The sequence below is a fragment of the Rhinoderma darwinii genome, chromosome 1 (genome assembly GCF_050947455.1).
Source record: "Rhinoderma darwinii isolate aRhiDar2 chromosome 1, aRhiDar2.hap1, whole genome shotgun sequence".
In the NCBI taxonomy this organism is placed as follows: Eukaryota; Metazoa; Chordata; class Amphibia; order Anura; family Rhinodermatidae; genus Rhinoderma; species Rhinoderma darwinii.
Genome location: NC_134687.1, coordinates 201,724,067 through 201,736,064, shown reverse-complemented (window position 1 = coordinate 201,736,064; position 11,998 = coordinate 201,724,067). Strand labels below are relative to the sequence as shown.

The 11,998-nt window shown below is 40.6% G+C and overlaps 1 protein-coding gene across 1 annotated transcript; it reads right to left on the bottom strand.

Moving 5' to 3' along the window:
* Window positions 1-9,834: 9,834 nt before the first annotated feature.
* Window positions 9,835-11,257, bottom strand: LOC142739231 (C-X-C motif chemokine 10-like). The gene is made up of 4 exons (XM_075849803.1): window positions 11,164-11,257; window positions 10,959-11,082; window positions 10,333-10,420; window positions 9,835-10,030 (listed from the first exon to the last, which is right to left on the bottom strand). The coding sequence occupies exons 1-4, from the start codon at window positions 11,222-11,224 to the stop codon at window positions 10,013-10,015; spliced, it is 291 nt and encodes a 96-aa protein (XP_075705918.1). The 5' UTR covers window positions 11,225-11,257; the 3' UTR covers window positions 9,835-10,012.
* Window positions 11,258-11,998: the final 741 nt, after the last annotated feature.

Here is an 11,998-nt window from a genome sequence, read left to right as displayed (position 1 = left end):
ATGATATTTTTTTTTTTGGAGGATCTCTAATAATCGAGCTGTTCCTTATCAATACACCATGGGCTTTGTTACGGTTCTTCTGGAAATACTGACATCATTTCGGGGATTAGTGATCCTTTACTGTTCCTATAGATGGTTTTGGACACTGTCCCTTTATATATTCTGTAGGTGATTGGTTGTTTTGTGCACATAGCGGTTTCTACCTTGCTGGGCAGGGGCCTGTTATGGTGTACCGCGTCACTTGGCACATTCGTCCCTCATAAGGATTGATGGAGCTAAAGAGACGTTGTACAACCAGTCACTGAAAAAAACAAAACCTTGCCTTGACAGCCCTGCAGGTGTTCTTCTATCTAGTGAACAGACTCGAGTTTGCAACATAGTTGGATACATTTTCCTCCATTTGTTTGAAGATATTGCCCGTCACTCCAGTACAGTTTATTTTTTCCTCTCTGACTGATTTTATATTAGGACAGAATTCTGTCCACAATGACATCATAATGGCACCAACTGCTTCTTCAGCAAGACATAGTCATAAGTACAGGCAAATACGTCTATAGCTACATGTATCCGTTATGAATACACGGCTTCACTTCTCTTCTGTATGCCGCATAAATTTATTAATGTGGCATATTTCTAACAAAATAACCTTCTACCACGTCTCCTCTATTTTATCTGGAAACGTAATAAGAGTTTGAAGAAAACATTATATACCCATAGTGTCTGAAATGATACCCATTATTTCCTCCTTTAAAAAATTTTTGGTCCGCATGCTCACTACACCACTAGATGAATACCTTTAGGGGTTTTGTTTTTAAAATGGGGTCATTTCTGCGTGGTTTTTTTTTTTGTTCAGGCTCCTCAATGCCTCTAAATGCATGATATGGGGCCGAGAATTTATTCAATTGTGCCCTGAAAGCCAAAGGGTGCTCCCTCTCTTTTTGGCCCAGCCACACGTCTAATGAGCAGATTGGGGCAACAATGAGAGTATTTTTGAAAACAGGAGAAACCGGGTGATAGATTTTGGGGTGTGTTTCTTCATTTTCATGTTCGCTTTACAAAGAAATCGGTCTTCAAACTGATACTTTTATGAAAAAAGTGAAGTTTAATTTTTTTTCACCTGCTATGCATTAAATTTAGCAAAAAACTGTGGGGTCAAAATACTTACTATACCCCTAGATAAATACCTTAAGGGGTCTAGTTTTCTAAATGGGGTCGTTTATGGGGAGTTTCTATCGTTCTGGCAGCTCAAAACCTCTCAAAATGTACATTGGGGCCTAAAACATTTTCAAGCAAAATAGGAGTCCTGAAAGCCTCCGGGTGCTCCCTTTCTTTCGGGCCCTGCTGTGTGTCCAGGCAACACATTAGGGTCAAAATGGGGGCATTTTTGAAAACAGGAGAAACAGGGTGATAGATTTTGACATGTGTTTCTTCATTCTTATGGTCGCTTTACACAGAAATCGGTCTTCAAAGTGATACTTTTATGAAAAATGTGTTTTTTTTTTCACCTGCTATGCATTAAATTTAGCAAAAAACTGTGGGGTCAAAATACTCATTACACCCCTAGATAAATACCTTAAGGGGTCTAGTTTTCCAAATGGGGTAGTTTATGGGGAGTTACTATCGTTCTGGTAGTTCAAAACCTCTCCAAATATATAGTGGGGCCTAAAACATTTTCAAGCAAAATATGAGTCCTGAAAGCCTCCGGGTGCTCCCTTCCTTTCAAGCCCTGCTGTGTGTCCAGGCAATGCATTAGAGTCACAATGGGGGCATTTTTGAAAACAGGAGAAACAGGGTGATAGATTTTGGGGTGTGTTTCTTCATTCTTATGGTCGCTTTACACAGAAATCGGTATTCAAAGTGATACTTTTATGGAAAAAGTGATTTTTTATTTTTTTTCACCTGCTATGCATTAAATTTAGCAAAAAACTGTGGTGTCAAAATACTCATTACACCCCTAGATAAATACCTTAAGGGGTCTAGTTTTCCAAATGGGTTAGTTTATGGGGAGTTTCTATCGTTCTGGTAGTTCAAAACCTCTCCAAATATATAGTGGGGCTTAAAACATTTTCAAGCAAAATATGAGTCCTGAAAGCCTCCGGGTGCTCCCTTCCTTTCAAGCCCTGCTGTGTGTCCAGGCAATGCATTAGAGTCACAATGGGGGCATTTTTGAAAACAGGAGAAACAGGGTGATAGATTTTGGGGTGTGTTTCTTCATTCTTATGGTCGCTTTACACAGAAATCGGTCTTCAAAGTGATACTTTTATGGAAAAAGTGATTTTTTATTTTTTTTCACCTGCTATGCATTACATTTAGCAAAAAACTGTGGCGTCAAAATACTCAGTACACCCCTAGATAAATACCTTAAGGGGTCTAGTTTTCTAAATGGGGTCGTTTATGGGGAGTTTCCATCGTTCTGGTAGTTCAAAACCTCTCCAAATATACAGTGGGGCCTAAAACATTTTCAAGCAAAATATGAGACCTGAAAGTCTCCGGGTTTTCCCTTCCTTTCGGGCCCTGCCGTGTGTCCAGGCAATGCATTAGGGTCATAATGTGGGCATTTTTGAAAACAGGAGAAACAGGGTGATAGATTTTGGGGTGTGTTTCTTCATTCTCATGGTCGCTTTACAAAGAAATCGGTCTTCAAAGTGATACTTTTATGAAAAAAGTGAGATTATATTTTTTTACGCCTGCTTTGCATGAATTCTTACAAATAAACTGTGGGGTCAAAATACTTACAACACCCCTTAATAAATACCTTAAGGGGTGTAGTTTGCAAAATGGGGTCACTTGTGGGGGTTTCCACCATTCTGACACCTATGAGCCTCTGAAAACCTGGCTTGGTGCAGGAAAACCAAATGTACTTCAAAATGTATAAAATTATTACTAAACTTGTAAGTCTTCTAAATTGCTCAAAAAAAACATTTTTTTTCAAAAGTGCTGCCAAAATGGAGTAAAGAGATGGAAATATATATTTAATAAAGAAAATTGTACTGTATGTATGTACATATGTGACATATTGCCGTTAAAAATAGGGAAAAATGATAATTTTTACAAAATTTCTTAATTTTTTTTATTTTTTTATTAATTTCCGCAAATCGTATCAGTCTACTTTTACCACTAAAATAAAGTACAACATGTGACGAAAAAACAATGTTAGAATTACTTGGATATTCAAAACTTTCGCAGCGTTATTCTCTGATAAAGTCACACATACCAGATTTAACACATCTGGCTTGGTCATTAAGGCCCAAACAGGCCCGGTCATTAAGGGGTTAATCCCGCAGCATGTCAATTTATCCTGTGTTTTTGTTGATTTTCTGTTTTATTCATTGAATTCAATGGGGATACAAAACCCGCAACAGAAAGCCAAGTGTTGCAACTTTTGCATACGTACCCAGAATGCCCTCCTTCTTCCTGCAGTCAGGCCTCCTGGGATGATGTTTCATCCCATGTGACCGCTGCAGCCAATCACAGGTGGCAGCATCACATGCAGAGCCGGATTATCATTGGTGCTCCTGGAGCACCTGCTGCAGGCCCCAGTCTCTGATTGGCTCAGGGTGGGCCCCAGGCATATTTTTTATATTTTTGAATCTTTACTTCAAGATTGCTGCAAATTTAGCATGATTTGTGAATATCGGCATTGTCTCTAAAATGGTTCTATGCATTTACAAAAAAAAGCTACGTTTTTGCTGCAATTTTTCGCAAATCACACCAAAACACCAACTAGGAGAGGAGTAGGACTTTTGGTGACATCATAGTCACATGACAAATGCCCTAAACCACTGAGGAGGATAGTAAAGTGATAGAAGGTAGAGTGGAGGTCAGGTGACCTCAGAAATGGGAGGGTCTTACTCCTAATGCATTTCTATGCATGGAGAAAAGATACAAGGATGCTGCAGAGGAAGGTGGAAGGTAATAAGTGGTCTGAAAAGGAGATAGAGCAGTATATGTGCGGAGGGGGGTACATGGTAGCAGTGTATGTGAGGTGGGGAGTACATGTGAGCTTTGTGTGTGAGGAGGAGGGTACATGGGGAGCAGTGTATGTGAGTAGAGGGGTACATGGGGAGCAGTGTGTGAGGAGGGGGTACATGGGAGCAGTGTATGTGAGGAGAGGGGTACATGGGAGCAGTGTGAGAGGAGAGGGGTACATGGGAGCAGTGTATGTGAGGAGAGGGGCACATGGGAGCAGTGTGTGAGGAGAGGGGTACATGGGAGCAGTGTGTGTAAGGAGGGGGTACATGGGAGCAGTGTATGTGAGGAGGGGATACATGGGGAGCAGTATGTGGAGGGGGATACACGGGAGCAGTGTGTATGAGGAGGGGGTACATGGGAGCAGAGTATGTGAGGAGGGGGTACATGGGGAGCAGTGTGTGAGGAGGGGGGTACATGGGAGCAGTGTATATGAGGAGGGGGTACATGGGAGCAGTGTGTGTAAGGAGGGGGGTACATGGGGAGCAGTGTATGTGAGGAGGGAGTACATGGGAGCAGTGTATGTGAGGAGGGGGTACATTGGAGCAGTGTGTGTGAGGAGGGGGGTACATGGGGAGCAGTGTGTGAGGAGGGGGGGTACATGGGGAGCAGTGTGTGAGGAGGGGGGTACATGGGAGCAGTGTATGTGAGGAGGGAGTACATGGGAGCAGTGTATGTGAGGAGGGAGTACATGGGAGCAGTGTATGTGAGGAGGGGGTACATTGGAGCAGTGTGTGTGAGGAGGGGGGTACATGGGGAGCAGTGTGTGAGGAGGGGGGGTACATGGGGAGCAGTGTGTGAGGAGGGGGGTACATGGGAGCAGTGTATGTGAGGAGGGAGTACATGGGAGCAGTGTATGTGAGGAGGGAGTACATGGGAGCAGTGTATGTGAGGAGGGGGTACATTGGAGCAGTGTGTGTGAGAAGGGGGGTACATGGGGAGCAGTGTGTGAGCAGGGGGGTACATGGGAGCAGCGTATGTGAGGAGGGGGTACATGGGGAGCAGTGTGTGAGGAGGGGGATACATGGGGAGCAGTGGGATACTTGTTTAGTGATGTGTTGTAATTAGTGTGTGTGTATCTAGTGCTTATGTGGTGAAGTGTATGTACCGTCTGTGTGTGAGACATGTGAGTGGTAAATAAGGGGGTCTAATCTGAGGATCTAATATTTAGGTGTCTTTTTGCGGTTCTGAATTTATTTAGAGGACAGAATTCATTTTTTAAAGAGGACCTGTCGCCAGGTCCTAACATCTCACTTACATATATTACCTTTACCCCGCTCCCTCCCTGTTTGATTAGAAGCCGCCACCCTGCGTGCTGTCACTGGACAAGGCTTGTCATAAGCTACTTCGTGCTGATTGGACAGCATCGGAGACTGTGAAGATGACTCCACTCAGGGAGATTCACTGTAGTTCACACCTTGTTGGCTAACTACAGTGAATTACCATATTGGGCGCCTAAAGTACGGAGCATCATTACTCAGGAGCAGGGAGGAGCAGAACAAAAAGAAAAACAGCGTTGGAAACAGGGAGGGAGCGGGCTAAAGGTAATATACGTGAGTTGGATGTCAGGACATGGTGACAGCTCCTCTTTAAGTCTAGTCTGGGATTAAATTAGTGGTCCAGTCTTGGGGTCTGATTTAATTATGAAATATGATCAGGGGTCTGAATTAATTTTGTAGAAGTGCTGGGTCAAAGATGTCTCGGCAGCAAACTCTGCAGTCATCATGAGACAACGTCACAGCAGCCTGGACCGGATGAAGAAGATAAATAATGCGAACGCCTCAGAAAAAAAGTCACCTGTTAGTCACTGAATGTAATGGGTAGGAATGCTATCTGTGAGTACAGTTTAGGGTCTGTATTATGTCACACAGTTCTATACAGATCACCATAGAACTGATCAGACCCCATAAGGGCATGTTCAGAATTGGCGAAAATTTGCCACTACCTGCTGTGAAGGATCGTTTATTTGCTTATATAATCTATGAAATTACATTGTGAATTGTCAAGCAGGATGCCGAATTACTAAGATATGTATTATGTGAAAGTGATGATAATGTTTAAATGATTTAGTTTCGTGCAGCAGCCATCTTGTCTGGAGTTCCCATCTTGGTTTTATTGTAGTGAATAGAAAAGTCATTGTTCCTTTAATACAAGTAATGTTGATTTCGTATGTTTTATCTTTGACCTTGGTTCCCATGCGAAGTTGGTAGAGAATGGACAGGGAGTAAGAAGGGAGGGTGGCAAGTATGCGTGAAGGAAGGTCTCCCCCATCTCCACGAGAACATTCTGTCCAAAAGAGATAAGGCCACCTGCAAACCTAATGTGTGAACAATTATAATGATGTATCTGGGATGTATTTTATTGTATGCTTTTTACTGAACAAGAAATATTGTCAAATTGTCTCTGATTGGTTAACCTCAAGCCTACACCCCTTCTGAATTTCAGTTTAACAGTTTGAGTCTGGTAATAAATCCTTCAGAGGAGTATTTTTGAGCATATCAGCAGCGTCTGTGTGTTTTCTTCTCCTCTCTCGATATATATCGGTGAAATATCCTAATTGGGATACTGACTAATGGGGTCTGGCCTTGAGAGTCTGTTTGGACTTGTCTAAATTTCAGTCTAATATATTTTGAGCCATTGATTTCCACGACACTGCCCACAATGGAATTCCGCAGCAAATTCAATAAGTCTGAACATGCCCTAAGAAGAAATCAGGAAAACCGCCCCAAATTAAAAGTTTTGGGAAAGGCTGTCCTGCATACCTCTGATGGGTTATAAGTTGGTTTTTGATATAAAGTATACAGCACTTAGGCTGAGCAACAATACAATAGTGTGGAATACAGAAGATGTCAGGTGAAGTCAGAGGTACATCTGTCTATAAAAGAAAACCGCCGATAAATGGGATTGTACTATATGAGGAAAATATTTATAGATTGAGGGGGTTGGAACAGAAACTTTTGCATATGTGGGTTTATGGATAAACACTTCTCTCTCTCTGTGGATGTGGGTGGGTCAGAGGTCAGTGGGGTGGAGTTGGGTTTATATTTATAATTTATATTTGTAAGTTTTTTTAAAGCAATAATTAAAAAAGTCAGGTGCAGAACTACAACAGGATATGGCAGTGCTGGCGGATAGGTCCTAAGAGAGAGAATATAGTACCGTGTTGTCCTGTGTGTGTAATTCTAATAAGTCCTTAGTGTATTTTATCTTCTGTTAGGAGCAATGTATGGGGGTATTATTTACACATGGCATGGTGATATTATTTAGACTTTGTATGGGGTATTATTGACACATGGCATGGTGATATTATTTGGACTTTGTATGGGGGTATTATTTACACATGGCATGGTGATATTATTTAGACTTTGTATTGGGGTATTATTGACACATGGCATGGTGATATTCTTTGGACTTTGTACTGGGGTATTATTTACACATGGCATGGTGATATTATTTAGACTTTGTATGGGGGTATTATTTACACATGGCATGGTGATATTCTTTGGACTTTGTATGGAGGTATTATTTGAGTACTGTAGGTATTAGTTCAGCATCACTTGCTTTTAGACAGTACTATATACCCTGGACTATAAGATGGGCCCTGCCCCTTCCTTCATTGACTGAGCTTTGTTGTGCTACCCGTGTTAGTCTTTGCAAATGGTCACTTAGTGTTTTCCAGTTCCCAGTATTCCCGTTCCTGCTACCTGTATCCTGTATCCCGTGCTACCTTGTTCCTGTGCCGAAGAGAGTTGGAATCGTGTTGTGTCGTATACTATGCCTGCTGTATTTCACCGCGCCTGGTGTCTGCCTGCTGCCAAGGCCCTATCCGAGCCTGCCATCGCTACTGTCTGTATTGCCACAGGTACCCTTATTCGAACTATTGACTTTGCCTTGGTATTCTGTTTGGCCAGCTGCTATTCTGCTATGGCAGTACTTCCCAGTGGGTCCACACACCCATCATTTACAATTTCTTACAATATGGTGTCCTGCAGCTAATAACAGTCTAATAATGCAGTGCCGTCTAGTTTCTTTTATGAGGCTTTTGAGAACATTTTGAATAATGACTTGAAGTTAAAGAAAAAATGGTACGGCACTTTCCATTAGGGAACAACCATTACCTGACCAGGTTCAGTTTCAGTTTATATTACTAAAATAGAAGGGGGAATGTTATTATTTTTGTTGTATGCTCATATAAATGATTTCCAGGACGAAAATAGTTAAAGGGGTTGTCCAGGAAAAAAAAAAATTCTAAAAAGTGTCCCCCAGCCTTGGTTTGCCTTCCCTAATACCCCCTATTAAACTTCTAACCAGTTTTTGTTTGATTTCCATCGTCACTGCTGCTCTTTCTCTTTGTTTACATCCCTTGCTGTTTGTTTACAACCCTTACTGTCTGTTTCCGGTCTTGTAACCCACCATACCCATGATCCTCTGTAATGTAGATGTTACCTGTAGTCCTATGTAACACCACAGATAACACACTGATAACTCTATGATTAAAGATAATGTGGTAGATGTTGCCTGCAGTCCTATGTAACACCACAGATAACACACTGATAACTCCCTGAGAACAGATAATGTAAGAGACAAACACATGCAGAGACACAGACAGACACACACACACACACACACACACACACACACACACACACACACACACTGTAACATATACACATACAAACACAGAGACACACACTGTATTCACACTACACACACATAAACACACAGACACTCACCATGTCTCCTTGCTGACAGCATCACAGGTCAGGATGGGCTGTGGGCGGAGCTTCCTCTCTGCTTCTCGGCACAGCAGAGCACAGAGTAGAGGCAGATGCTGGGAGGCTGCAGCACGGGAGTGGACCTGTCCCCTGACCTGAGTCACTGGGCGGGCAGTAATCAACCAGCACACGCCGAAACGACACGTCACCAGTGATGTGTCGTATCCCATCCGAGGTCTCTCTGGGGCGAGACCATGTGGTCGGGATACGACACGACAGTGGAGGAGCCTGAAAAAGTGACGTCAGAAGTCATGTGATCCGAAGAAAAGAACAGCCAGAGCGGAGAACAGAAGCAAGATTGCACGGGTAAGTATATTATTCAACTGTAAATATGTGTAATGTGTGTTTACATTTACTGGAAAAAAAAAATCTCGGACAACCCCTTTAAGTCTAACTTCTTTATAGACAATGTGAAGACTTGAGATTGCACAATAACATTTAATAAATGGCATCAGGAATTTCTGGGCCCCATACAGCCAAGTAGTCTGGCATGGGGAATACACAACCTTGGGGCTCTGTGGAGAGGCAGGGGGAAGACAGTAGGTGGGTAGGGGCTCTGCGGGTAGGCAAGGGGTAGACACTAGGTGGCAGGGCTCTTTGGGGGATTTGCTATGAGCAGGGCTCTGTGGATGGGTAGAGGCAGGGCTACAGAGCTGTAAACTCTCCCGATTTTACCTAAAGTCACCCTAGTTATAAAGCATAAAACATTTTTCCTTACCTAATAAATAATATCAACATATGAATGGAACCAACAGTATATAACTATCTAACAATATGTTCATATATATCTGTTTGTCTGTTTATTTATCTCATTATTAACCTTTAAAAATCTCCAATATTTTATAATTATTACTATCTTCAGAAATGAAAGATTGTTTTGAAACTCCAGTAACTGTAAAAGTTAAAACACTTTAAATAAATGGATCATAAATAAATAAATAAATCCCCAATTTGGAAACAATTTAAGTAAACATTTTATTTTGTATAAGATGTGTTTGTGGCACATTGTACAGATTATGGTGTATACTATTTACATATTATATACATATAATGTTATATTTACATAAATTTATTTACATACAAGGTTTGCAATAATTTATGTCTAGTGTTGAACGAGACATCACTTATTTTTAAATGGTCGAAAAAGGAAACACAAAATATATGAAATCATAATCCTTATTAATCTTGATCAATATTGACTATGAAGACTATCCAGCTGGTCAATATGTTTTTCCATGCATGTCCACATCTATTGTTGACGGATCACTTCAATATGGTTGAGCTGCCTACAGAAATAATTAAAAGGGTTAGGAAAATAAATATAATAGATAGATAGATAGATAGATAGATAGATAGATAGATAGATAGATAGATGATAGATAGATAGATAGATAGATAGATAGATAGATAGATAGATAGATAGATAGATAGATAGATAGATAGATAGATAGATAGATAGATAGATAGATAGATATATTCTCATAACTTCATAAGTATTAAACTACAGACTTCTGGGACAGAGTTTAAATTCACAGATGAAGCCTTCACATATTTTACAAAAACATTTTTATGGAACAATAACACCTACCGATTTTCTTCTTCTTCTGAGAAGAGCCTTTACTTCTTTTAGGTCAGGACTGACACATATTGGAACATTCCGGTTTTTTAAAGTCACACTGTGAAAAGAAAGACAACAATAAGCATTTAGAAGATTTCACTATTCCCTATACATATTTTATAAACCTTTATTTACTTATGCTTCCTTTGCAAATGTTAGCCAAAGAAACCTTAAAATTAATAAAAAAATAAAATAATGGTCTTCTTGTGGCTGCAAAGATTTTCATTCATTGCTTGTGCAGTGCTCATGAAAATGAGCATAAAAGCTACGTTATATAATACTCCTAGTATTTATAGCCTGCAATATGGACATATATGCCTGTAAAAAAACAAATACAATCATACTGCTCGGCTGCCATATATATATATATATATACACATATATATATATATATATGTTTATATATATATAAATAAATATATATATATACATGATGGAAAATATAGACCTCGCTACTGAATGTCACCGAGTCTCGCCTGCTGCTGTTTACTGCCTTATACCAAAAAGGAGAATGGCAGAAAACATTTAGTAAATCAGTTGTATGTGCTGGTGAAAGTTAGTGGGACTTTTGGTTGCATCACCTGCCATCTACTTACACATATTCAACGTTTTCACATGTAGAACTTCTCGGATAAATCTCCAACTTTTCCATTGTCCTTATGTTAAGTTTATTAGAAAATGTTGTGCACAGGCATCGATTCCCTCGAGGTATAGCCAATCCTGGGAGAGTAATAATGATAAGTGATCATCTAGACATAATGCAATAATAAAAATGTATTCTAGAACTTCAAATAACTGTACCTTGTATGAGAGTAGCAGACAGCAGCACAGCACAGATGATGGCAGCAATCCTGCAGTTCATAATGAATGGATTAAGTGTCTTCCACACTATGAGCTGCTAATGCAGACAGTTGCCAGGAGGAAGAGCTGACTGTTTATATAGATCTCTAATGCATTGCATCATTAAAAGTGGGAAATCCTGACAACCTCAATTTCCTTTACATAATATCAACTTAAAGGAAGAGAAAGTACAACTCAAGGCTTTCTACTATCTAAATAAAACTCAATGCATATTAATTCCATATCCTTATTTTGGTCACACTTCCGTCTACAAGAACTGTCCATGACCCTGTTAAGACTTTATATTAGTAGCGTCACGTATCTAAATTTTTCCAACCCTAAATTAAAAAACGATCAAAACTGGTAATATTTGTATTTCATATATGTTTTACTTAAAAGGGTTTTCCCATTAAGCACATTTGTCACCTATCCACAGGATAGGTGATAAATGCTTGTACACTGGGAACCCCATCACTGGGACCCTCACTAATCAGTATAACAGGGGTCCTGACCGCAAGATCACAGTGAGGAGGTTTTTGAATGGAGCAGCGGTCATGCATGTGCCCTCCATTCAATGTCTACAGGGCCGACGGAGACAGCCGAGTGCAGCGCCACTCCATTCAAAATCCTCCTCACTGCGATCATGCAGTGAGAAGGAACTGGGGTCTGGACACCTATTCGAGTAACTGGAGAGGGTCCCAGTGGTGGGGCACCCTGCAATAATACATTAATCACCTGTCCTATGAATAGGTGATAAATGTGCTTAGTGGAATAACCCTTTCAATATGACTTGTCA

Coding starts and splice junctions, on each gene's coding strand:
- LOC142739231 (XM_075849803.1), bottom strand. CDS start 11,224: ATGAACTGCAGGATTGCTGCCATCATCTGTGCTGTGCTGCTGTCTGCT. Junction 11,083..11,163: donor GTCTGCTACTCTCATACAAG/GTACAGTTATTT, acceptor TTACTCTCCCAG/GATTGGCTATACCTCGAGGG. Junction 10,421..10,958: donor TGTGAAAACGTTGAATATGT/GTAAGTAGATGG, acceptor TTCTTTTCACAG/TGTGACTTTAAAAAACCGGA.